Source organism: Anser cygnoides, chromosome 20 (assembly GCF_040182565.1).
Source record: "Anser cygnoides isolate HZ-2024a breed goose chromosome 20, Taihu_goose_T2T_genome, whole genome shotgun sequence".
Classification (NCBI taxonomy): domain Eukaryota; kingdom Metazoa; phylum Chordata; class Aves; order Anseriformes; family Anatidae; genus Anser; species Anser cygnoides.
The window spans coordinates 3,698,570-3,723,822 of record NC_089892.1 but is presented as its reverse complement, the minus strand read 5'-3'; the positions used below and the strand labels follow the sequence as shown (position 1 = coordinate 3,723,822).

Below are 25,253 nucleotides of genomic sequence, written 5' to 3'. Positions count from 1 at the left end.
GGGGAGTGTCCAAATCCTCAAGCCTGAGCTGCTGGCCAGGCAGTTCTGCCTACCTTGCCATGAAGTGAGCACCAGAGCTCCTGGGTCAAGATCGAGTCACTCTCAGCCCTTTAAGCTGGTGTGAAAATTGCAATTCTGCTTGCAGGGGTTGGATGTCATCCTCATTTGTACGTAGGATTGGTGGATGGATGTGCAAATTTGTGTTAACTTAAACTTATTGCCAAGTCCACAACTGGGAGTGCGAATAATCCGTGGGCTGTCTTATGGAAATTGGTCATATTTGATTATTTATAGCTTCATCAATACATCTTTTATTACGTACTTGTTTCTTTAGTGTAAGTTAAAGGTACTCAGCTGATGTTAATCAGCGCAGCTCTGTTGAGATCCTCAGAGTTTGGCTGATTTACAGCTGCTGACAGGATCACTTCGTTGTAGACAGAAGTAGCCTCACAGGACAAAAAAAAAAAAAAAAGACTGAAGAGAGAAAAATGGAATGACCCAGATGACTGAACATGCACGGAAATGTATTTATCTTTCCACATTTCTATTTCGCTGACCTGAGTTATGAAGTTTCATATACCTTTTTAATAGATTTTAGGAGACCCTACTAAACATTGATTCCATTGACTTGGAACGTCGCAGAGGGTTTTATTGTTCACTCAAATATTGCTTATGGCAGACACTGAAAATATGGGGGCCAGGATGTAAGGAGAGGGAATTACTAAGAAAAACCATGTGTGCTTACAGATGTGCTTCCACAAAATTTGCCAGACCATCAGGATGCCAGCGTGCTCAATGTGAGCTGTCAAGATAGGGAGCCCTTTGTGTCACAACACGTCTTTACAGCCATAATAAAGATGATGTTACAGAAGTTTATTTTTATTTCCCTTTCTTACAGGGACCACCTGGCCGTCCAGGTCTTCCAGGAGCAGATGGTTTACCAGGACCTCCAGGGACAATGCTTATGTTGCCTGTAAGTACAAATGTAACCAAAAAAGCATTTAAATGACTTGGGTTCCTTGGAGTTAAGTGTTGGAGGGTGCAAGTCATGAGGGAGCAACTAAAGACACCTCCAAGGGCCAAATTTTGAGCAGAACCCTGCTTCTTAAGGTGAGGAACCTCTAATGGCTGTTCAAAGCAGTTCATCCAGGTTCTCATGGTTTTAGTATCTGGTCTCTTTTGATGACCAGCGGTTAGTTTGCATTGTCTTTTTCCCTTATGTGAAGCTAGCAAGAACCAAGTTAGCCTTCTTGATCCCGGGACACTAAACGAGTGATTATATTTTGTGTCTCCTTTGATATGAGAAAAAGCCCTCAGGAAACCAGCTGTTGAAAATGAGTGGTTAGGTACCAAAGGGAAAGAGGCTTTAGTGAAAAACCGCAGCACTCTTGTACGGGCTCCAAATCGCAGGGTGATATGTGTGTAGGTTACTGGCAGGGTGCCGAGGAGAGCCTGGGCCAAGTGCTCAACATGGAGCTTAGCTGGCCATTACAATACGTTTGTTGGCCCCTACAGAAACCAACCGTAGGCCTATAAATTGTTTCTTTGGATCTGCTTGCCAAGTTCGTGTGGTCGTATACCTAGAGCCAACCAAGCAAGACGCAGAGGTGAAGCTGAGGTGAAAGAGCCTTCCAAGTAGGTTCTGCACTCTGCTGAGCTCCTCTTGCAAAACCCCAAAACACATGCAATTAAGGAATTGGAGATGGAAGAGACAGAAGAAAACGTTAAACTCCTTCCCTTTCAAGTTCAGGAAAATAAAAAATAATTCTTTTTTTTTTAATCCTTTGTGTGTTGAAGGATTTGGGCTTAAACATTAGGATGAGTTTCCCTGAAGTACGCTGCCACGCTTGGGAAATGCAGCCTTGGTCCCGTGGCATAGAGGCAGCTCCAGCCCAATAACCCGACACAACCCCATCTCCACCAGCATCTGCACGGGGGCTCTCAGGCCTGTGAGAACTTCGGCGTTAGTTTTGAGCGGTGGTGCGTGAGGTCCTTACAGTTCAAAGCCTGCAAGGCCTCCTTTTGTGCGTGCTTTGACCTGGCAGCGTTTGCTGTGCGGTTATGTCCATGGGAAACAGTCCGTGTGCGCCGGCGAGCTGGGCGACCCGAGAGCGCGCTGCTTAATGGGGTGGTCTGGAAGGACACTGATGGGCCTGGGGCAGTCATGCTGAACAGAGTTATTTAGGAACCAGGCTAGCGTGAGTATGGAGACACAGCAACCCCGTGACCTGCTTTGTCTGTCTTGTTCCCATCAGTTCCGCTTTAGCGGAGGAGGAGACGCTGGCTCGAAAGGACCGCTCGTTTCAGCCCAGGAGGCCCAAGCCCAAGCCATCCTGCAGCAGGCCAGGGTAAGTGAAGGGGAGCGGGATGTCTCTTGCAGCAGGTCTGTGTTGATGAGGAGGACAAGATTCAACTTGTCAGAGGAGATGTCTCCATGCTTGCACCATCCATGCTGGTAACAGTCTCTTGACCTAGGTCTGAGATGGGATTGCTGCATGGGTTGAGGTGACGACACCTGCATGACTTGGCCTTTTACTAATGGCCAGCAACAGGCCAGGCTCTAAAAACTCAGTTTTAAATTGCCTACAGACCTTGGAGATGGCCTTCTGCTGATGGAAGTAGACATAAACCTGCTGCAGCGTTTTGCTGTTTATGCTGACAGTTTGGAGAATCTGTATGAAAAGTTGTGGCGTATGCTGTAGGGGATTTCTTTCTTTCTTTCATTTTTTCCAGCAAATCTCACTCAATAATTAAATGTATGTCACAGATGTAAGCTGTTCCCAGCTCAATGAATCTCAGCAGGCAGCCTGCAATTTCCTTTAATATATTTATTGAAAATACGTGATGAATATCTATGCCATTTTTTTTTGTTAGATGACCTTAGTGATTAATGATCAGATAATCCCCAGCAGCGTTTATTATTCAGGCTCACTGGTGAAACAAGATGGGCCATGCATGTTCCCAGTACAATTCCTGTTCCCTAGCTGGATGAGCATGTCAGTGTATAAGGCTCCATACTCAGCTGTTCAAAATAAGACTTCATTTCCAGCCAGTAGAGCTTTGAATTTTCCCTTCCGTAAGTGCTTGTCTGAGGTTACATTTGATCATTAGCATGTTAAAAGCAGAAAAGCAGCAGGCACAATTACAGCAGAAGGGAAAACGCAGGGACCCCTCGAGTGCATTTCTGATCTATTTGCCCCAGTCTTGTCCAGGAGGGACCAGATCCTGGCTTTGAGCAGCGAAGGGGAAAATATAAGACGGTTTAGCAAGGCGAAAAATGATAGGGGATGGCTTTGGGGTGATTTGCTTCTCTCCCAGCCAAATGCAGCCATCAAAGAACATAGCTTAGCTTTGCTTCCCAGTGTCCAAAGCCTGCGTCTGTCTGCAGCTGGGTCTCGTCGCTCAGATGCTGTCGATGGGCTAAAAAGCAATTCCTTTCACCTTTGAGTGAAATAAAGTCCTTTAGGATCTCCACCCAGCTAGGTGACACATGCCCTTTTGGGTTTATAATGAGGGCTTTGGCTCAGCTGGTGCTATTTTGCTTTCCATCCAGCTCTCCTTTAACTAAGGAGTTCAATTTTTCTCATGTTCAGGCAGAGCACAGGGCCCTGATGCCACCAGCCACTGCATTTTCCTATCCATTAACCTTACTCTGAGAATGATATTGGTGGATTATGATTCTCGTGTTACCTCGTCAGTCTTAATTTCCAGGCTGCCTACGGTTTTTCCATCAGCGTTTATTTTGCTGGGAAATTGCTTTTTTTTGACCAGATGAACGTTTCATGAGAAGCATCTGCTTTCTCAGACTTTTTTGTTGTTGTTGTTTTTGTTTTTTTTCTGCGTGTCAAAAATAGTGACTGATTTGAAAAAACAAAGTATCCCCCCCCCCAAAGAAAAGTCTCTTTTCTTTTTTTTTTTTTTGTGTTGTGTGTGTTTTGTTGTGGTTTGTTTGTTTCATTTTCAGTAAAATGTTGGGAAAAAATGAAAAAACTAAAAATCCTGGGCAACTTTTGGGCTGTGGATGAAATTTTGATTATTTCCATAAACAGAAAGATCCATTCCTTGACAAACATCAACCTATCATCAGGCAATTTCAGCTGAAAACCCTGATGCTGAAGTGGACAGGGAGATAAAAAATTTTCTGGGGGGGAGTTACAGGATGTGGCAGGAATGAAAAAAAGAGTCCTGCAGGGGAAAGTGCTTCTTCTTTTTCTTTTTTTGGGTGGTGTTGTTAATTGCATTATTAGATTGATTTATTCCCTTAAAATCTGGCTTTCAGTAGACACTGAAAGTAGACACTGTCCCAGCCAGCAGTGTTCCAGAGCAGCTCCCTTTTAATGGGGAGTTGTAAAAAGATGCCACATAATCCAGCATTTGTACAATATTTACACCATTCCAAGTTCAGTCACGGATAGATTTTAATTCCTGTTGTACGCAGATAATTACAACTCTTTTAAAGTGTCGAATTGTCACGAGGGAACAAATTGTCCAAGTGATGTTATGAACTGTGGACGGCCCCATTACCCTCCACGGAAATTACCGACTTGATGCATGGTTACATGACTCCTTAATTACCGAGCTAAACGCCCCCCATTGGAAATAGAATTGTTCTATTTGGAAGATGCTAAGTAGTAATTAAAAAACAAAAAAAAATAAAAAATCCTCCAAAATTAAACTGCTAGTTTAATAAAGAAAAAATCCTCCTAAACCAGGATGTCAGCAAACCCCTGTAGCTTGTTTGGGTAAAGTTTTGTCGTTTACCTTCAAGAGGTTATTGCTAAAAGTGGCCATGGTTTATATGTGTTGATGGAAAAGGGTTCAAATGCAGGAAAATCTGTGCTCTCTATCTGCCATGGGTCTCGACCAGGGTGTTTATAGGCATCTACCTGTATGGGGCTGCAGGCAGCTTTGCTGTAGGTCTGTACGTCCCCTCGGCAGACCCACCAACTAGGGGCCCATGAGTGGATGCAGGAAGGGTTGATCAGCAGCGCAGTGTACGCTGTGGGGTGAATTCATTTAGATCATGGAAGTTGCTGCAAGGATTCGTTGTTCTTGGGGCGTGCAGGGAACACGCAGCTCGTGGCACGGCGGTGGCTGTGTCCCGTTGTGGTGGTGACACAGGGACACCAACTAAAGCAGTGTCTCTCTTTCTGTTTCAGCTGGCGCTGCGAGGACCTGCGGGCCCAATGGGTCTGACCGGGCGGCCCGGCCCCATGGTGAGTGCAGAAGCAAGGAGAGAACGAAGCTGGCACTGGTTCAGCACCTGCTCTTGGTTACCTGCATGAATGTCTTCTCCTTAACGTCCTTTGGCTCTTCCCTCTGGTTCTGTTGTGGCAAAATGCAGTGAATCCCATTCTCTGTCTACAGGGACCCCCGGGCAGTGGAGGACTGAAGGGCGAAGCTGGAGAAATGGGGCCTCAGGTGTGTACGGGAAGATCGGGGGGCTGGGGGAGCTTTGGGGAAATGCAGGTATAGAGCAGCCAGCCCTGCTTCAGGGGCTGCCGTGGGGGAGCAGCTCAGAGCCTACAAATGCAAGCTGAAACAGGGAAGGTGTGGGAACATCTGTTTCACAGACAGATGTCCCTTCAAGCATCCAAGTGCAGATTCAAGACACAATTCCAAGCCAGCAGTGTAAAATTCTGCGGGTGGTTCTCCTTTCCTGCAAAGGCATCCACAGAGGAGTCCTGAAGGCCCTCGATTCCCCCAGATCCCTCTGTGTGCACCCCGGAGGCATGGTGTGAGGGGGGTCCTGCAGGGGGCTTCTTGGTGCAGGGCCAGCCTCTCGCCTTGCCCTCGGCCCCAGCCATTCCCTGGCCACAAACGTTGGAAAAGAGATGTGGCGTGGGTGGCTGTGTAAATATGAGACAGGTTGGAGTGTGGGGAGTTTCTTAACGCTCACCAAATTGTTCTCCTGAGTTGTAAATCCTGCATCAAGGGAAGATTTTCTAACGGGGGGGAAGGGATTTGCCCCGCCACCATGAGCCCGTGACAAGCGCAGGGCTGCTCACAGGGCGAAGGCTTACCCTTGGGTCAACGCGTGCAGTTCCCAACCAGACATGCTCAATCCTGCATCCCCCTATGTAATTTGAACCACGGGCTCTGCTCGAGGGGTTCACGCCCCATTTTGTCGCCCCATTTTGTCACCCCACTGACCCTCACCGCCCCAGTGGGGCCTGGCTGGGGATGCCTGCAGGGCTGCTGCTCTGGCCAGCTGCGCGGGGTCTGTCTGTCGTGCTGCTGGCTCACGGCGTTTCTTTCTCTCTCCTCCTTGCATCACAGGGTCCACGAGGCATCCAGGGCCCTCCCGGCCCGGCAGGGAAGCCAGGCCGCAGGGTGAGTGTCCCGGGAGCTCTTCGTCCCGCAGCCAAAGCAATTCCTGAGCGCTGAGAGCATTGCACAAGCGTGGGCTGGCGGCCAGCCAGGGGCTGGTCCAGGCCTTCTCGGTCCAGCTGGGCAGACGCACGCGGGGATCAGAGCTTGGGGCCGGGCGGGCAGGGAGGAGGGAAGCTGGGGAGAGCTGCGTGTCCACGCTTCCCGTGTTTTAGGCCTCAGCTTTTTGCTCTGCGGCACTGGGGTGGGAGCTGCAGGAGCACCCTGGGCTGCTTTGGGCAGTCCCGGTCTCTGCAGCGTGCGAGGACCTGGTCCCTGGGGGTATCTAAGCTGGCAGAAATGGTGCTCACTTGCTCTGTTGACATCCCCGTTGCACAAATGCTAATTTTTGTTTTACGGAGTCCTCCAGCTCTTTGTGTAAGCTTACCAGAGGAAGAAATTAAAAAGTTTTTTGTGTGACTCACATCCGGCTTTCATAAACTTTTATCTCATTTCAATTTGTGAACATCGACATTAGCGTATCTTAAAGTGTAATGGAAGATAATCTATTCAGATGAAAATTGATGACCATATCCCAGTGTCCATGCAATGAGCCAGCTTCCCTGTTATTTGTCTCCTACATGTAAGCCCACTACAGAGGGGTAGGAGACAAATAGCAGGGAAGATGGTTTGCAGGCCAGTTTATTAAGGCTGACCCAGGATGCTGCTCAAGAACGTAGCAGCATTTTCTCCTTGCCCAGCCGGCAAGCTCTGGTTTCAATAAAGCTTTGCTCAGCCACAGACCAAAGAGCAGATGTCTCCGCAGTCCTACTTTACCCTTCGTGTTTGACTTCGCTTCTCTCTGCTGCAGGGACGAGCTGGCAGCGATGGTGCCCGCGGAATGCCAGGCCAGACAGGACCAAAGGTAGCGTCACGTATTTGTGTGCTTTTGAAATTTGCACCAGCTGGTTAGCAAGCAGGAACGAGGGGACCCTTGCAGGAGGAGCCCACTTTACTTGGAGGAGGTGGCTGAAATGGTCCAGCCACTCCTGTGAAGATGTGGGCTCCACATTTGAGAGCTGAGGGAAAGTAAACACACACCTAAAAGGCAGAACAGCAATAGATTGTCTTTTCTTTTCTTTCTTTCTTTTTTTTTTTTTTTTTTGATGCAATTTTATTGAATTGCTGGATCCTCTTAAGAATGAAACATGCTCCCTTGGCTGCAGTTGTAGAACAAATACTTCGGAATCCTAATTACAAAAAACAAACATGAATGAGCAGTTGGAAATATTCTGAAATATAACTACCAAAAAATACCTATTAAGTGGGTGAGGAAATGTAGAAGGCGTGGTGAGGAATTTTAATGCCTTGTATTTATATTTGAGACAAAATCCTTTCATTCAGCTGTGATCTGCTGGTATTATCAAGCAAGAAAGGAGCTGTTCCACTGAAATTGAATGCAAAGAAAGTTTGCTCAGGGAATCACGTATTAAAGGTTTAAGTACTTTATTGTGTAGATACTTAAAGCTGGAAAAGATGGGGGGTTTTGATACAGGAGGCTGCAAATCATTTATCCAGCAAAGTGCTTTAATGAGCGTCAACTGCCCTCCAAGGAGTGGATGCCAGGGAAGAAGGGAAAACAGAATAATGAGCAGCTCTGGAAACGAGCTAAATTTGCTGTGAACAGAGCCGGAGCAACGCCCCATGAGCTGACAAAAATGCAGGAGCCGTCAGTTACCCTGGTGCATCTCAGTCAGCCTTGGCCAGGTCGATTTATCCTCCAAAATGCTCTGGTGTAACTGACTTCCTCGTTCATAGGTGAAAGGTTTGTGGAGGGAAGGAGTGGTGCTCATTCCACTTACCGCTAGTGTGTGATGTGCCTTTTGACCAGGTGGCTCCCCACTATACAAAGAAAATTGGACTTTCCTTTTCTCTCCGTGCCGGGTGTTGCGTGACAGCATCACTCGCGGTTTGCAGGTGCTTTTGGGACTTCCCTTTTCCAAAGAGCTGAGACTTTCACGGACAGGCTGTCTCAGTGCATTCCTGCCCCGTTTCCCCCCCCCAGAATACAGGAAAATGGAACAGGGCACAAATTCAGTGAGGAAAAGCAGCTGTGTAGAGGAGAAGCCCTGCTGTGGCTTGCTAGGTTTCACCAGGACCTGGCTGCATCCCAGCCCTGGGGGACCCACACTGGTCCGAGCCCCAGGAAGCTCTTTGAACTACTGGGGCTTTAATTTTATTTCCTCACGCTTCAGCTTCCCAATGAGTCGCCTGTTTCCTTCAGGAGCATCTGCAGAGCTGGGCAGGGGACGTGAGGAGCGAGCAGCTGCTTGTGCTCAGTGTGTCCGCACGACTTTTGTTTTCCCAGCGTGGTGCCAAGCACAGAGTAACACGCCCGCCCTCCCAGCACAGCTCCTTATTTTGGGCTTGGCATCGTGCTCCCCAGCATGGCCAAAGCCCTGCTTGGCCCAGAGCTGTATTTAAAGCAGTAGGCAGAAGCTACTGGCAGTGAGTAGGAAAACTTACACATTGGGTTAGAAGGGTGCGTATGGGATGGATGGTGGTGGAGCCCAAGGTGGTGTTTGGGGACCTGCTGGCAGGAATACTGGTGCCCAGCTGGCTACCAGTGGGTCATCATTTGTAATTCCGTGGAATAAAATGAAATAAAATAATTGCACTAGAATAACCTGTCCAGAAGGGAGATGCTTTAGGTGATGGGACTCCGGAATTCACATGGAAAAATAATAAGTGTGTACCTGGTGGAGGAAAAGGGAGGAGGTAAAATGACTTTATCTGGGCATTTTTCTTTTTTTTAATCTATAACTTTGAAATCATCGCTGGTCTGATGGGAGGTGAAGGCTGAATGTCTGAGGGAGAAAATCAATCCCTCCTTGACACGGAAAGGAAACAAATTGGAAAGACATTCAACAGCAGGTGGAAACGTGTACTAACCTGGCTTTTCTTTTAGGGTGACCGAGGGTTTGATGGCTTGGCTGGTTTGCCTGGTGAGAAGGGAAATAGAGTAAGTTATATTCCACTTGTTTCCTGGCTGCGGTCTGTAATGAAACCTTGGCAGGAGGACATGGCTGGGAGGAGGGCAGCTGTTGCTGGGGATGAGCCAGAACAGTGCAACGAGAACAAGAGTGTCCTGGAGGATAATGCGGGATGTCACAGCATTGCTCGTGGAGGGGGGAGATCACTTTAATAAAATGCAGACTGAAAAATAAGAAGCAAAACCTGCTTTTAGTGCAGTTGTGGATGGAAACTGCCAAAACTACAACGGGATACTTCGCTTTGGCTTATAATTAAACAATGGGGGAAAAAAGCAAGAAGCTAGTTATTCTGGTGGGCTGTCTCCTCTCCCTAGAGAGAGCCACTGTCTCACCAGTTAAACCATTAGTTTATAAAGCTGGGGAGTTCTTGAACAGTGGAGATTGCATCATGATTACAAACTACACAGGAAAGGGAAGACAATGCTTGAGAGAGATGCTTAATTAGCCAGAAGTGGGATAGTGGGATGCCTTGGGTGAAGGAGTAACTGTGTGCAGAGCCCGAGTCCCCTTTTCTTGAAGGAGATACAGCATCTGCTTGCTTCCCAGACCCCTAGCGAGATGTCACGAGTAAATCCTGTGCCTCATGCACAGGAAAGTGAGGATACGAGCATCCTCAGCACATGGTGCAGACAGAAAAGGCAAGCCTGTTGCTAGGTTTCTCGCTATTACCCAATGTTTTCCATTGCCAGACTGTGTCCACCTTCTCTGAGGATTTTCTGCCTTGCCTTTACAGGGCGAGCCAGGCCCCCATGGACCCCCAGGGGCACCCGGAGAAGATGGGGAGAGGGTAAGTTTGTCTGTCTGCAGCAGTCCTTTGAATGCATAACTGAGCCCTGTAAATGAGAAGCAGATGCGATGGCAGCACCGGGCGCGTGTCGCCTGCTGCCATCGCCTGCAGCAGCAGCACCTCATCCCTGCAGCGTGGTACCACGGGACTGGAGTGACATGGGACAGGCAGAGCTGGGAGGGGGGAAGAAAAATGATGAGGAATGTGGATTTTAAGTATCTGGTCAGAAAACTCTGTTTTTGTTATGAAAAATAATGTCATCAACTAGGTGTGCTGCTTGTTTTCTGAGATACGGCAAATTGCAGCACGACTTGGGGAACGGGGATTCCACATAGACATGGGAATCAAAGATTAAATTGTTCACTTCTTTAACACCGTGGAGTTCAAATCGCAAGGCCTTTAGCAAAGCTTAAACTAAGCGATAGAGGCCTAGGAGGGCTGGTTTAAGAGAAGAGATTGCAAATGCTGCATGTATAGTTCTGGGAAGCGTGTGGTTCAGTCGGAGGAGTATGGATTTCGCAGGCTCTAATCCCCCTCCACAGTGTTCTCTTTCCACCTTTGGCTATCTGTTCCCTCTGTAAAGCACAGATAATAACGCCTTCCTGACCACAAAGTTGTGAGGATTAATTAGTCACGGATGTAAAAGGCTTTGAAGTCGGAAAGACCTAACTTGCGTCTTTGGGGGGAAGAACAAATTTCTGGAGAACTTTAATCCTAAAGAGAAAGAGAAACCATGTAAGGGGGAGAGAAGCTCAGAGGGCATAGCTGGGAGGAAGAGAATGCATTTTATCGTCAGCAGAGGAGGGTTTGCACGGGCTGGCTGCTAGGATTGATTTCCTGAGAGTGAGCGTGCCGGGTTGCGGTACGGTGTCCCTGGGGGAGCCTCAAGTGTTAGGTGGTTTAAAAGCAACTCGGAGGAAGCACCATTGGTGGGCATCAACAGGAGGTGGGTGTGGAGGGATGAAGAATGACCCCTTTGATGCCTCTGTCTTATCTGAGGAGCCAGTGGGTTAATGTGGCTAAATCAAATTCCCCGGTCAGCGCTCCCATGCTCCCGTTCAGTAGGTACTAAATCTTGTGGTTATTGACTCACATGCCCCAAATTGTTCCTACAGTATCTTGTCTATTAGCAAAATCCATCTTTATAAACACTGACATGAATTATGAAGTATCCTTACAGCATTTCTAATCCTCGGTAAATTCTGCACACGCAGTATTAGTCTCGCGGCTTACGAGGCCTTCCTTATGCACGGCTACCCTTTTATTACTCCAGGGAAGCTGGTTTTCCGTGTGATTATTATTTAACAAGAATGAAACACCTGTGATGTGACTGAAATATAACTGCTTTGCTCTGTCTCTTTTGCTGCTTCCCTCTGTGCCTTCGCTGCCGAGCAGGGAGATGATGGAGAAGTTGGACCCCGAGGTCTGCCTGGAGAGCCTGTGAGTACCTCCTGGGGCTTGGTGGGCAGCAGCACCGCTTTGGTCAGGGGCTGGATGTGATCAGGGCGCTTTGGGTGTCCCATGGGGCAGCTCCTCTGGTGCTAAGCAAGACCCCCGAGTTCCTGCAGGGACTGAGCTTCTCCTGCTTGAAGATCCAAGTGAATGGTTGGGAGTCTCTTTGCCTTAACTGTCTTCTGCTTTTTTCGCCAAGATGCCTACCGTAGAGAGAAGATGCTTTCTGATCTTGTGTTACTAATGAGCAAAATTCTCAGTGATTCTATTTGCTCAGCGGCTGATATTTGAAATTTAAACCCTGTAATTTTAAAGGTAAAGCTTAGCTTAGGTTGGTCTCTCATTTTTCCTGCATGCGTCCTTCATCTGGATTGTGTAGGAGTCAGGTAAGTGGGCTGGGGTGTGAAGTGCACATGCTAGGCATATGTGAAATGTGAGTTTTGTGAGTGTTCATAGCAAACACCAGTGAGGAATGGTTTTGTCTGCTATTGCAGGGGCAATGGCAGCAATTAGCCATGCGGCTCCTCACCTGCACCCCTGGTTTTGTGCAGCGTGAGTGATCCCACCTAAACCTTAGAACGCAGTCTCAGCAGGACTGAACTCAAGGGGACATTTGCCATGACCTCAGCGGGGTCGGTGTTCTGTTCACAGTGCACAGAACTTCATAAATCTGCAGAGTTTGTCAGTGTCTGGGCCTGCAGCTCCACGTGCTGCTACCACTGGAGCAGCCAGGCCAGGGCTAGCGAAGGGGGCACTTCCTATCAACAGTAAGGTGAAAAGGAATTGAACATGAATTGCTCATGAATTGAACAAAAACCTCCTGAACAATCCCGGCAAGTGTTTTTGGGGAGCACCCCACCAAAAAGAAACAGTTGGGTTTTCAATTCAAGACTCCTAAGGCATTTTCTGTCCCCAGCACCAACTATTTTTGATTTTGTTGGCAATGATAAACTCTGCTTCTGGCTGACCGTAGATTTCTGTGTGTAGTACAGTCATTGGCTGCTCATTGTATCCAAAATGCATTTCCTTTGTTGTAAAAAGAACATTAACTATCTATCATTGGCCATCAGCTTTGCTTTCAGAATGTCTTATTTTGTTGTTGCACGGCCCAGCATGGTGGCCCGAGAGTAATTGATGAGAACTGTTGGACACACTTCACATGAGAAAGGGAAGGCTTGGCATTTACGGACTCGTTGGAACTAAATTATAGACGAGATGTCTGATTAACTTCTGGGAAAGATTAATCAACCCAGCTATCTCCTCAACACATGTCTAAGCAATAACTTATGGGTTATTAACTTCTTAAAAGCATTTATATGCTCAGGTAACAGAGTAACAAAAGAGGAACTTAAATGATGATCGTGCATGCAGGGAAGCTTATTTTTATAGCAGCAATACGAGAAAAAAATATCAGTGATGGCCAGAGGAAAGGTTTAAATTGCATTACATCAAACTTTTGGTCATAAATACACGTCCCAGATCTGCATGTTTCTACCTGCCCTGAGCCAAAAGAGGGTCTTACCAAATTTAATCGTAACTGAAACGAGTGGTGGGAAGTCCAAATTCGTTCCTCTTCATCCTGCCTCATTTCCTTCCAATTCCCATAGCTGGTTTATACAAGCATCAGCCGAGGAGCTGCTCTCCTGGGGCTCAGGGTACAAAGCCCCAACCCCTGCAGGACCCCGGTGGCTGGGAAGGGCCCCGTACCCATGCATCCCGTTGGCACTGCAAACTGCTTTTCTGCAGGAACAAAATCCCCATGGCCTCTGTGAGCAGACCCTTTCATAATGTCTGCTCTTCTGTCCTCTAACATTTCATTTTAATTCCTCTGCATCATAAAAAGGGATGTGCAATATTTGGGCAGACAGATAAAACTGCCCATCAATCAAGAACAGTTTTCCTCCATGACGGTGAATGAATGCCATCCCTGTAAATGTCCAGAGTCCTTTTACAGTCTCTAATTGAAGAAAGGGCCTGCATTTAAAAGACGAGCTTCCAGATCTGCATCTGAGTGCTCAGGTGGGCACACAAGGCCCCCTCCCTTTCCTTTTGCTGCAGACCCACCAGGTAGAGGGGCTGCCGGAGTGGGGTTTGCAAAGTCAGGCAAAGTACATTGAAGCATTAGCTGTCAAATTTACTCTCTCACATGGATACAGTTCTCCTGACACATCAATGCAGTACTCAAATCTCATCAATTTCCCTGAAGATGATGCTAGGTTTCATCTGGTGAGAAAGCTAGGAATGGCAAGAAAACACAATGATAGCTGGTCACGGTTTAAGAACCAAATGCCTTTGAAAACGCACTGTTATGCTGCAGGCTTAAAACCTTTTCCAGCCTTACTTCATTGTACAGATTGTCAATGACCAGAATTAAATCTGGAGAGATGTTGAAATGCTAACCTTAACGACCCATTAGTGGAATCAGTTCATTCTTCATAGCGCTCTCTGGCTGGAATGACTTGGCTGTGACACGTTTTGCATCATTGTGTGCATTACAGGGTAACCCAGGAATATGATTAAATTATTTAAAAATTAAAAAAAAGTGGCTGAAGCAGGCCTTCTTCCAATCCAAGGGATAACTGTATGCATGTATATTATCTTGACAAAAAGCACTTCAAGGGTGCATGCACACAGGATTTCTCTTACTGATTTTTAAACCCAGGCAGCTGCTGTTACTGCAAAACCAGTGGGGTCATGGCCAGCCCCGATGTTGTGCTGGGCAAAGCGGTGCCTGGCGCCCATGGGGGAGCATGGGATGCACTAACCCTGCTTGTTTGCTCCCACAGGGACCCCGAGGACTGCTGGGACCGAAGGGGCCACCAGGACCACCAGGGCCACCGGTAAGTTCCCGGGGCTGCTGCCTTCCTGTGTCATCTCAGCCAAACCACCCTGCCCCAATTAGTCATTCAAGCAGATGATACATCTTCATGATTCTGTTTGTCTGTGCCATGAGAAGACGTGTTCAAAAAAGTTGCTGCTCAAAGGCTGGATTCTGCCCTGTTTTCAGTGCTGTCACCTCCGCATATGGCAGCCCAAGATTTGGCCCACCCGAGTAGAAGTTAATGCCTAGCTCAGCCTGGAAGGGCAGAATGGGAGCTATTAACGTGGTGGCTTTGCTATTAACTTTTGCCGACAGGGTGTTGAACCTTTAAAGCAGTTTGTTCAGGTTTCGGGCAAAAGCAAAGGCAAGAACGTGCAGTTTTTACGCAGGAGGCAGCCACCTTCTTTGTCGTGCGCTGCTGGCCAGGGAAGTGCTGATGTAAGGGCTCCTTCTGCAAAGCACTGCGGCTCACCGAGGTCCCAGGACTTAAAAACAAGACCCTGGGCTGCTGCTAGAGCTGAAGGGGTCAGGGTTTTAATGGTGAGTGTGGTGAGGTCCTTAACCCCTCCTGGGATATGGAGACATCCTCACTTTGAACTCCTAGTCTGCTGAAATTAAATGAGGGTTCAGGATCTGCTCCAAAACAGGTCTCACATGAGCATGCTGTTAAAAATGGATAACCTAACCTGCCCTAGAGCAAATGGGTGAACGCAGAAGCCCCAGCAGGAGGTCTGCATTGACCACGTACCACATTACACCCTCACTGAAGATGATCAGGGCAGGCTTGACCCTGGCTGCCTTTTTTGTGGCCCTCAGGTACAAGGGGGATTATTTTGTGGGCAGAGGTTCTGTTTTCTTAATGAGGAAACCTCAGCCTTGGGGGCTCTGCTTTGTCTTTAACACCATGAAGAACAATCTGGGTCAAATCCTCGTTTTGGCACAGCTTCATTGGCTTCACCTGAACAATGCATTCCTGTCCCGAGCGAGGTCTGTGTCCAGTTGTTCCTTCTCAAGAGCTACTACCAGTCTGCTCGCTGTCAGAAGCAATCTGACTGCAGTACGTAGCCAGGATTTCTTGATCTGGTGCTGATTCTGCTTTTTCAGGCAAGTTAAACCAGTGGGAAAATACTGAAATGACTTTTTAAAGTGTTAATTTTTGCTGGATTCGTAGAATTGGCTGCTTGACCAAACACCTTTAGAAAATTGTTCCATTTCCACACAGTCCAAAGGGCCTCCTGATGTTTTCTTATTTTTATTGCATTTTCCCTGCTTTTGTGGTGCAACATATGCAGATATTTTCTTAATGCTGTTTTTTAAATCCTTTCCCAGGGTGTGGCTGGTATGGATGGACAAACAGGTCCCAAGGGGAATGTGGTAAGTTTTCAGGGCAAATTTTACAGACGGCTCAGATGTTATATAGAGAGAGCGTATGCGAAGTGTAAAATGTACTCTGTTAAATTAGATTCGCTAATTGCTTTTTAGCCTGGTCTAGATTCCTATCAGGGCCTGTGAAAACCACCGAGAGTATCTTCCTACAGCAAATCAGCAAATGGCTGTTAATTTATTATAATTTCTGATGGAATTACACATTATTTCCCCGTGAAAGATCAAACATTCTCATCAAGATGTGTGCTGTTCTAATGAACATCGAAGCACTGTAGTTTAACTGAGTGGGAAAAAATCTTCCTGTGCCGCCTCCTTGGCACGACTAGGCTGAAAGGACTCCTGCAGAACAGCCCGTTCAGAGCCAGGCAGCATTAAAGCCCCTTGCAGCTCGCTTGGGCTGCATGGCCATGCACAGAAGTGTGCGTGCAGCGAAATAACTTCACTCCTCCTGCCCCGCCATGGAGTGAAGCTGTGTTCAGTGCCCAGGAGCTCCTGGTTGCCAGCAGTGGGTAAGAGAGGGGTTTGAGATGTAAGAGGGATGGTGCTGTAAAGGGGGGCAGCTCCGCTCTTGGTTTTCCTGCTCTCAGCTCTGCCCTTGCCCCCTCACAGGGTCCTCAAGGTGAGCCGGGCCCCCCAGGACAGCAGGGCAACCCAGGTGCTCAGGTAAGAGGGAAAAAACTGGAATGAAAAAACAGGAATGCTGGTTTGGAAGAAAGGGATGGACCAGCAATAAGGAGATTTGCTGGGAATTGGCTCGATGTACGTCGCTGGCCCAAAATCTTCCTGAAAACGCTCCCAGTTTCAGATCCCTCCTGTCCTCACCTGGCTCTCGCTGCCACGATACAAAGCCAAGCCCTGGTCCAAGCAGTCTCATCAGCCGAGCCGCATCTTGTGGCTCCTGTCTGACTTTCAGCATCCCCCATCCAGATGCTGGGAGCCAGAAGGGTAACGCAGATGTCCGAGTCCTGCTGTCAGCCTTCGGCGTGGCTCTGCTCCCATCGTGGGGATGAACCTGGCTGCACACCGCGAGGCGGGACGGCTCCCCGGGGGAGAAAATGAAATTACAAAAATGAAGTTTTATCAGCTGGTGCAAAGCGTTTTGAGAATGAATGGAGCCGGGGAAATCCCCAGCCGTCGCAGGCACTAGAACGATGCTCAGCTGAGACATTGCCAAAATGCATTTGGAATGAATAACTCGTTCCTTAATGACCCTAGGTTTTTCTTTTCGCAGGGTCTTCCAGGTCCACAAGGCCCCATCGGTCCCCCAGGAGAGAAAGTAGGTTAAAAAGCTGCAGCTTTGACTTAAGACAACTGTTGCCATTAATATGCATTTGCTGCTTCAGCTGCTCCTTTGCCCCATATGTAACATCTGTTTGCAGCCGTGTCCATGAAAGTCTAATGTGTCTCATTCCAGACAGAAGAGAGACAAGAAAACGCAGTTTACCTCAAATTCATAATATTTGCATTCATTTCCTATTTTAACAGAAACATTTTGAAGGCAGCCTATGGCAAAACATTAGCAGAGGGCTGAAAATTGTCTCTTTCTGTTGGGCTAAGTGCCTGGAAGTCTGATGGGGATGGTAATGGGAAGAGCTGGGGGTTGGATCGCTCGGCCGAGGTCTCCTCGTGCTACCTCCTCCCTGCTCCCGACCTGTGCCAGCTCTCTCTGATTTCCCATTGCTGTCGACGTGGAGTGGCTGCCGTCCTCGTTCCCCCAGCAGCTCTGGGACCATCAGAGTTTAATCAAGGGCATCGTTTTTGCCTACGGAGATGACAAAGCAGCTATTGTTGGGTGCTAGTTCAGCTCCCATGGGCAGGGGATCCATCCAGCATGCTTGCAAGAGAGCTCCCTGCTCATGTTGGCAGCCTGCAGCGTGCTGAAATTATCGATCAGCAGGGGAAGAGTGAAGGAGCACATTAGCAATTCCAGCAGATAAAGGGCTCTCAGGTTTAGTGCTGAGTCACACGCTTGCAGCGGCAGTGGTGCTCCTCGATAGCGTGAGAAATCAGGGGGCTGCTTAATTAACAAAGTGATCACTTCCCCACGTTAAAGCAGCAAGGTGCAGTAAATGGGGGCAGCTCCACTCCTGATTTTCTCCCTTTGCCAGTTAATCTTCCTGCCACTTGTCACCAAGGAGTGGGCATTTCCTGGCCCAGCGAGCCCCGTGCTTTGACCTGCTCCCACCTGTGCTTACGCGCAGTGCCTTTTGCAGGGCAGCCGCTTGATCCCAGCCCTGGGCTCTGCTCCCAGCCTCATGCCCAGACATCTCCCTCTGAGCTCTGCCAGGCCTGAGTAAGGTGCTGGCACTAACGCTGCAGCTTCCTGGGATGCTGGAATCCCAGACTCCTTGCAGACTCCTTGCAAGTCATGGCAGCTTTTCCAACAGACCCACCTCTCTGCAGCCTTTCACGACTAAAGCAAGCAAAAGTGATGCTCTGGGGGCTCTGGCTATTGCAGCTGATGATTTTTCTCTTTGTTTTTAGGGGCCTCTGGGCAAACCCGGTCTTCCTGGGATGCCTGGTGCAGACGGTCCTCCGGTAAGTCATCCGCTCCCAAGTCTTTTCTTGGCACAGGGGCTGCAGGGGTGATCCTGCACCCATCCTGCCTGGGTGCACCGTGGGCTTGTGAAGCACATGAGCCTGCAGCCTGCCCATGTTTCACCTGGGCTGCAGGGGCTTGAGTTGGAGAAGACCCGGCCCTGCTTTGAGCTTTGCTCAGCCTCAGAACGTAGCACAGATCACTTCTCGCCGTCTCTTTGGGCTTCTCTTTCCCCTCCTCCTGTTTCCGTTTCTGCTTTACGTAGGTTGGCAGCTCACTGAGGTAAGGATGGTCTCGTGTGTGTGTGTGTGTGTGTACTGCAGAGCTAGCACACGGTGGTCCTCATCTTGCTCAGGACCACTGGGCACTGCTGCAGAACGCTGATAAGAGGCTGAAATGGCATATCAGCATGATATTCTTGCAGCTTCCTCCTAATCCTCCTTTAAACAACATTTGCTCATTCCTCTAGAAGTTGGTGCTAAAATCTCTGGCCTTTAAAATGGATCTCATTTTTGCACACCTCAGAGACACCTGATTTTACGAGCGACAAATGTAAAATAGTTACATCCCACTAATGCAAATGCAAAGCATGGCAAAAAAAAAATCCATTTCCCACCCTGGGATTATCGTTCCTATGAGGGGCATTTCAAACATCCTTACCATTGTTAGCTGAGTCAACAGAGCAGCCGAAGCAAAGCCCATAACATCTCTAAGGCTGTAGCTTTCGATGTGAAATTCCTGCAGCAGCCTCTAGGGAGCTTCAGCTGGAGAAGGCGCTGGGTCTACTTCTGTGCAGGCCGAAGGCTGTGTGAGATCAGCAGGCTGAGCGTGCACGGCTGTGCCCAGACGCTGGCCCTTTGCCACTGGTAGCCACGTCGTTTGCGAGCAGGGTGTAGGTTTGTAAGCGTAAGGGTTGCTCTTCCCAAGGACAAAACCTGCCTGTGTGCCTTTTATAGAAATGGGTCTTGAAAGGCATCTGCAAATCCCCGAGGGCCTGAAGCATCTCGCTGCAAGAGCCAAGCAAAGTTGCTCATCAATTTTTGATCTTAGTAATGGAGATGGGCATTTTGCAAATGGTGATGATTTAGTGTGGAGTGGACGGGCACTTCTGAAGTCTTGTTGCACTTCCATTTTGCTTCCCCCGGGCTGCAGGCAGATGTCAGGAGCCGAAGGCAAGTGCTTATGCGCCCCCCTTTGTGCACTGATGCTGTTGGTGCCGTTTAAAACCACAAGGCAAATTCACATTATATTTTCTCTACGTTATTGACACATAGCTGACAGCTGTCATGTTGTTTCTTTATTAAACCAGCTTGTTTTATGAATTCCTGCTTGTCTGACATTGCTGTCATGAAGACTGATTATGGAAAATAGTCTCGTGATTTTACTTGTTATATCGCTCTATTTTGAGTATTTAGAGGAGAGTTCTTATGTAAAGAAACTACTGACTGAAGGTCTTAGTGGCTTTAGAGCAGCTGGATGTGCTCTCATCTCCTTTAAAATAAAAAAAAATCGGAGAAAAAAAAAAAAGTCCTGAGGTGTGCAGCGAGTGCCCTCACAGAGGGCTTATTGCTTTTGTTTGCATTGCCAGACAAAGATTCATCTTCTGACCCGGCTCCATCTCGGTTCCTGCAGTAGAAAAATCACCACTCAAAACTTCTCTCAAGGATTTCCCCAGTTTCTCACTAATCCTTCCTGTTATACCTGAGGCAATTCACACCATTTTTTCCTGCTGATTGAAATCCCAGCAAAAGGCTTCTAAAGGCTGTGAATGAGAATGTGGTGGAGGCTCTTGGCTGTTGGGTTATTCAGCATCAAATCCCAAGGGGAATGCTGGCCAGCATTCAGCCAGCCAGCGTCTGACAGGGATGCAGGTTAGCTGGGGCTTTGTCATGAGATCTTGTAACTGACTCCAGGAATTAGGGAATTAACGAGAGGCTCTGACCAGTCTGGGCATCTTGTGACCTTCACAGGTTTGTTAAATACAGAGATAATTTTATCTTTTTTTCCATCTGCAAAATGTATATGCTGCTTGCCGCTGAACGCACTGAGATGTTCTAATATGCGAAAAATATTGCAGAATGGTTTGTGCTTCTCTGCCGAAAGGTGGTAAAGGGTAAGAAGGTTTAAATATCTAAGAACAACAACACGGACTAAATGCAGTCCTCTTTCTTTTGGGAAATGCTTCCTGGCTTCAGAGGGCTTTTTGTATCAGTAAGAGCTTCCTGGAGAGCAAATGTTGTCTTGCAAATAAATCATAGCTGCCTGAGCGAGCTTGTTGGCTTCCGAAGCGTTCGGCATGCACTAAACCCATTTTTCTCTTCTGTTTGTCTCTTGTATTAATAGGGTCATCCTGGCAAGGAAGGTCCTCCTGGAGAGAAGGGGAGTCAGGTAGGTGTCAACAAGCTCCTCATTACTGTTAAGTGTCGCAAAATACAAATTAAGAATTTAACATTAGCCTTAAAAGTGAAGATTCATTGCCAGGGCGGCACGAAAGCGCTGCAGCCAGCTCGCTGCTGGAGCTGCTGCTTGTAGGAGGGCGAGATTTCGCTGTTACGGGTCATAGTTCTTCCCAAAATAAAACAAACTGTTGTCAAGAAGACGTTTGCCAGCACTAGAACTTGTGCTAGCAGAGCTGCGTTGAGCGGTTTCGCATTCTTGGCTGACACAGCAATGCTGCCAAGGCCGGGCAGGAGCGGGGTGCGAGCTGGGGACGGGTCCGTGTGCTGCACGGGGTCGGCTCTGCCGGGATGTGCCAGGGCATGGATTGGTGAGAAGCAAACCCCATTGAAACAGCTCCAGAAGCTGAGCCCAGCTCATCTGCTTGGGTCTCTCCGTTGTGCTGTTTTTTACTCAGCTTTCTCCGTGAGCTCAGGGAAAGGGAGGTGCAGAAATGGCGAAGCGTTCTTTCAGCATCTGTGACAACCCCAAAAATGCCCCAGGGCCAGGGGGTGTTGTAAGGTTTGCAGCTTATTCAGCCCTCGGATCTCCGTTAAGGTGTTTGTAGTGGTTTTGTCGCAGCATTTTCTCTCCGGTGCTTTGGTGGCAGGAAAGGAGAGGGGGCAGTTGTGATTTTTCCGGTGATGCACAGTTGTTGCCCCTGAAATCCAGCACAACACCGTCCCTTCTGCCCTCCTTCCTGGCAAGCAGTGCCCGGCTGATGTGAAAGCTGAAACTGCTCAGGGAAGCCTAAGCAGACATAAATAAATACCCTTTGTGGCAAAGGGGAATGCAGAAAATAACTCTTTTTGTATTCCTGGCCTTCCATTTTCTTCCCCTCCCCTTGGTTGAAGTCCCTCTCTAACAATATATTTGAGAATATTGCCGCGGGCTAGAGCCCTTGAATTATACGGGTGTCTGTCTGTCTGGGAGATTTACCTCCTGCGTTCCCTCTGCGTCCCATTCGGTTGAAAAACATTGCATTTGTCAAAAGTGTTTTACCGGAGCACAGCCCGGCTGCCTCAAAGTCCCCCAGCCCCGTGCGGAGCAGCGGCTGCAGCCCTGGCTGCGCCCCTTGTCCTGCCGGCATCCCTCACGGCCGAGAAATCAAAACCCTCGCAGCCGCAGAATATGAGAAGCCAGGCAGTGGTTGTGGTGGGGGGCATTTAGCAAACGTCAGGGAGTCAGCAGGTGGAGGTGCAGGGCCGGCGCGCAGCTTGTTGCTTGAGTTATTTCTCCAGCAGCCGTGATCCTGGGGCAGGGCTTGATGTTTGTGCGGGGCCTGGGCTCTGCTGGGCTGTCAGGCTGGAAAAAGTGCCTGTCTCAGGCTGGAGGAAGTGGAAGGGTAGTTGTTTAGCTGGCTGATTGAGGAGAATAAGAGCCAACTGGGCTTGATAAAGAGCGGGATTTATCAGCAGGCAGGATGGCGTGGCAGCGGGGTGGTGATGGAGCACCTGCAGGGCTCCTGGTGGGTGCTCGTGGTGTCGTTGGTGGCTGGCAGCTTTCGGTGCCAGAAAGGAGCTCCATGAGCACCTCCCTGCCATGTCGCCAAGGCCAAAGGACAGCACCCGAGGCATGTGCCTCGAGCAATAACTCCTCTGATCCTGTGATCATCGCCCTGAGCCGTGTCGGGTCCGAACAGGGCTGGTGCGTTACTGCAAAACCAGGATGGTTTAGGAGCGGGGAGGCAGCAGTAGAGCACGTCCTTCCTCTCCCGGACTTGTTCTCTTTTTCAATCCGAAACACAAGTCATTGATCTTATGTATAAATCCCTTTGTACTGAGTTGTTGCTGTTTCTTTCCTTCATCCTTTCCTTTTGTACGGACCTTTGCTGTTGGCTGAGCTGAGTGCACCTGCTCCAAGTGATGTTGCTGTAGCACTCCGTGCTATTTTGAGCTGTTTTCAGATGGCCACTGCCATTTCTGCCCAGTCTGAAGCAGCCAGATGGCTGGGATATTTGTTTTCCACACGTTCTCCTTACTGCTGCACCTTCGCATGGACTTGACATGTTTTTCTTTGCATTTTTTTCACCCCAGGGTCCACCAGGTCCTCAGGGCCCCGTTGGTTATCCAGGACCACGCGGAGTCAAGGTAAGAAGGATGCCAAAACAGCGTCCGCCCTGTTGCTTGCTTAAAACTTCTTAAGAAGAAGCTTAAGAAATCTCTACCTCATGCTGGAGTTGGACAAGGTCCTCTCAGTCACACGAAGCACCCTGGGGAAGGGTCCTCTGCGTGCTCTGGTGCTGTGGCCATATGGACAGTGAGGGGCAGTAGGAGAGCATGCTTTTGGGGCATGACCTGGAACTCCCATGGGTAACACATTACCTGCCCTGTAGCAGTGCCACAGGGAAACCTGCAGAGCTTCCAGCCCACAGTGGAGGAAACAAATCCTTCTGGCAGGTCCAGAAGCTTTTACCTGCAAAGGAAGCACTGCTGGTGGGCACAGGTGCTTAGGGCCACCTTGGTGACACCGTGTTTGCTGCTCGATTCAGCCTCAGTCTTGTGTCTTCCTGCAGGCCACGAGGATTACAGGTGCCCTGCTCTCCAACAACACCTTCTAGCATCCTCCAGTGCTTTGGAGAGATTTTTCTTTTAATTCTTTGTGAGCATGGCTCAGTCCCATTCCAGTCGTTTCCAGTTTACAGCCAAAGTAAATCTCAGCCAGAATGAAGACTTTAACAAGGCTTGTTAATAAAACAAAATAGCCTATTACTAAAACAAAGCAAGCTTTTCATGCTCCTGATCCAAAACCTTGTCAGATGGCGCTTGTATGTCTCAGTAATGTGCTCTTTCAGTAGATTGAATTCCAGCTCTTCCCTGCTCCTTGCTGCCTGCAGCGCTTGCACACCAGTAAGAAGGTGCTGGGTGTTTTTCCTGATTCAGCTCTGGCTATTATGCCCCATCAAGATGTATTAGTTCAGGTGCAGTTGCATCTTGCTTCCCAAAGGTCCAATGAATCCGCAGGGATCTGTGCTGGATTGGTGACGATAGGTGAATTTAAACCCTCTTAAAGCCCCTTGTATATTTTTTCAAGAGCAGAAACCCATTTGCCGTTCTGCCTTCAAAATTTAAGCTGAATGTATTTAACCAAAGCAAGCTTTCATCTCGGTTCTTGCAAGATTGCAGATTGAGACATAGTGGTCCATTAGGGAATGGTTTGCTGTTGTGTTTACCGCTAAAGTGGAACTGTTCCACATTACAGTGATCTACAGAAAGTATGTCATGCACCAAATCCATAGTGCGTACAGAAGAGGTTTTGCTTCCTACAAGCAGCATCCTATTAAATGAATGAATCTCCAGTTCTGAGAAAAATGCGTCTCATTGGGTTTGCAGCTATAAATAATTTTTAGATCTCGCCTCACTTACCAGAACCCTGTTCTACTGCACAAATTTTGATGTACTTTTAATTATACTTTTTCTTGACATGCCTAAGGGAGAAAAAAAAGTTAAAATGCCCTGCGCAAAATATTCCTTTAAGAGAAAAATCTTCGGCTTTTTTATTTCAGGAGTTGCACTGCTCAGCTGGCGTGGATACCTTAGGGTGGCATTTTATCCCAAGAGGCAGGATAGATGAGGAGCCTGGAGGCTGGCAAGGTTAGGGCTGGTGGCAGAGCAGGGGGCAGATCCTGACCGCGCTCAGCACCTCCATGGACTGATCGCCTTGGAGAAGCTCTGGAGGGTTTCTGCACCGTGTTTGCACAATGTCACAAATGCCTGCACGAGTCAGATTAGTTTTGTTTTGCTTCTTTTCTCCTTTCAGTGCATAAATGATTTTTCTAAGCAAAAAACACACTGAAAGGTGATTTTTCCCTCTGATGGCCAGGGAGCACGCAGAGCCGGCTGCAGGCTGAGGACACGATGTGCCAAGCAAGGCTTTTGTGCCAGGCATCGTCTGTGCTGCAGCATCTCTGCTTCTGGTCAGCAATCGTGTTCGTGCAAACGCCTCCAGGAGACACTGAATCTCCTTTCAGTCAGCAGTTTGCTGCAGGCATGCTTGTTGTCGTCTTTTCTTTTTCTTTTTTTTTTTTTTTTGAACTCTTATTTTTCTTTATTTGGGGTTTTATTCGGCATCACCGTGTCTGATTTATAACCTGGTGAAATTTCTCAGGGGGTGAAAATCTTGTTTGGGCATGTCCTTTGTAAGCTGCGGTAGCTCGGGAGCCGGCCGTGCCCCAGGCAGGAGATCCCATGAGGTTTTCCCAGCCCTTGCAGAGCTCCACGTCCCTCTCCCAGAGGTGAATGCCAGTTGAGGTGGAGCCCTCTCTGCTCCTGCTTGATACCTTCATCTCCTCCAGCTTCCCTAGGCAGTTTTCTGTGTTGCTGCCCCCTTCTTCCCCTCCATCAGAAGTAGCTAAATTCATCATCTTCCCCCGACACCTCTGTTGAGCTACTGGAGAACCAGTAGCTCAGGAAACAGGGACTGACCTACATTAATGCACTTAGTTACCCCAGTGCTGCTTAAAAAAGTGAG

The 25,253-nt window shown here is 48.4% G+C and overlaps 1 protein-coding gene across 2 annotated transcripts in view; it reads left to right on the top strand.

The window, feature by feature from the left end:
* Positions 1 to 25,253, top strand: part of COL5A1 (collagen type V alpha 1 chain) — a 150,866-nt gene that overhangs the window by 83,108 nt on the left and 42,505 nt on the right. For both annotated transcript variants that reach the window (XM_048053347.2, XM_048053343.2), the window contains exons 12-27: positions 899 to 973; positions 2,256 to 2,348; positions 5,160 to 5,216; positions 5,368 to 5,421; positions 6,280 to 6,333; positions 7,181 to 7,234; positions 9,278 to 9,331; positions 10,096 to 10,149; positions 11,545 to 11,589; positions 14,388 to 14,441; positions 15,752 to 15,796; positions 16,418 to 16,471; positions 17,040 to 17,084; positions 18,293 to 18,346; positions 20,691 to 20,735; positions 22,820 to 22,873. In XM_048053347.2, coding sequence (XP_047909304.2) covers positions 899 to 973; positions 2,256 to 2,348; positions 5,160 to 5,216; positions 5,368 to 5,421; positions 6,280 to 6,333; positions 7,181 to 7,234; positions 9,278 to 9,331; positions 10,096 to 10,149; positions 11,545 to 11,589; positions 14,388 to 14,441; positions 15,752 to 15,796; positions 16,418 to 16,471; positions 17,040 to 17,084; positions 18,293 to 18,346; positions 20,691 to 20,735; positions 22,820 to 22,873 — 891 coding nt within the window. The remainder of the gene's footprint in view (positions 1 to 898; positions 974 to 2,255; positions 2,349 to 5,159; positions 5,217 to 5,367; positions 5,422 to 6,279; positions 6,334 to 7,180; positions 7,235 to 9,277; positions 9,332 to 10,095; positions 10,150 to 11,544; positions 11,590 to 14,387; positions 14,442 to 15,751; positions 15,797 to 16,417; positions 16,472 to 17,039; positions 17,085 to 18,292; positions 18,347 to 20,690; positions 20,736 to 22,819; positions 22,874 to 25,253) is intronic.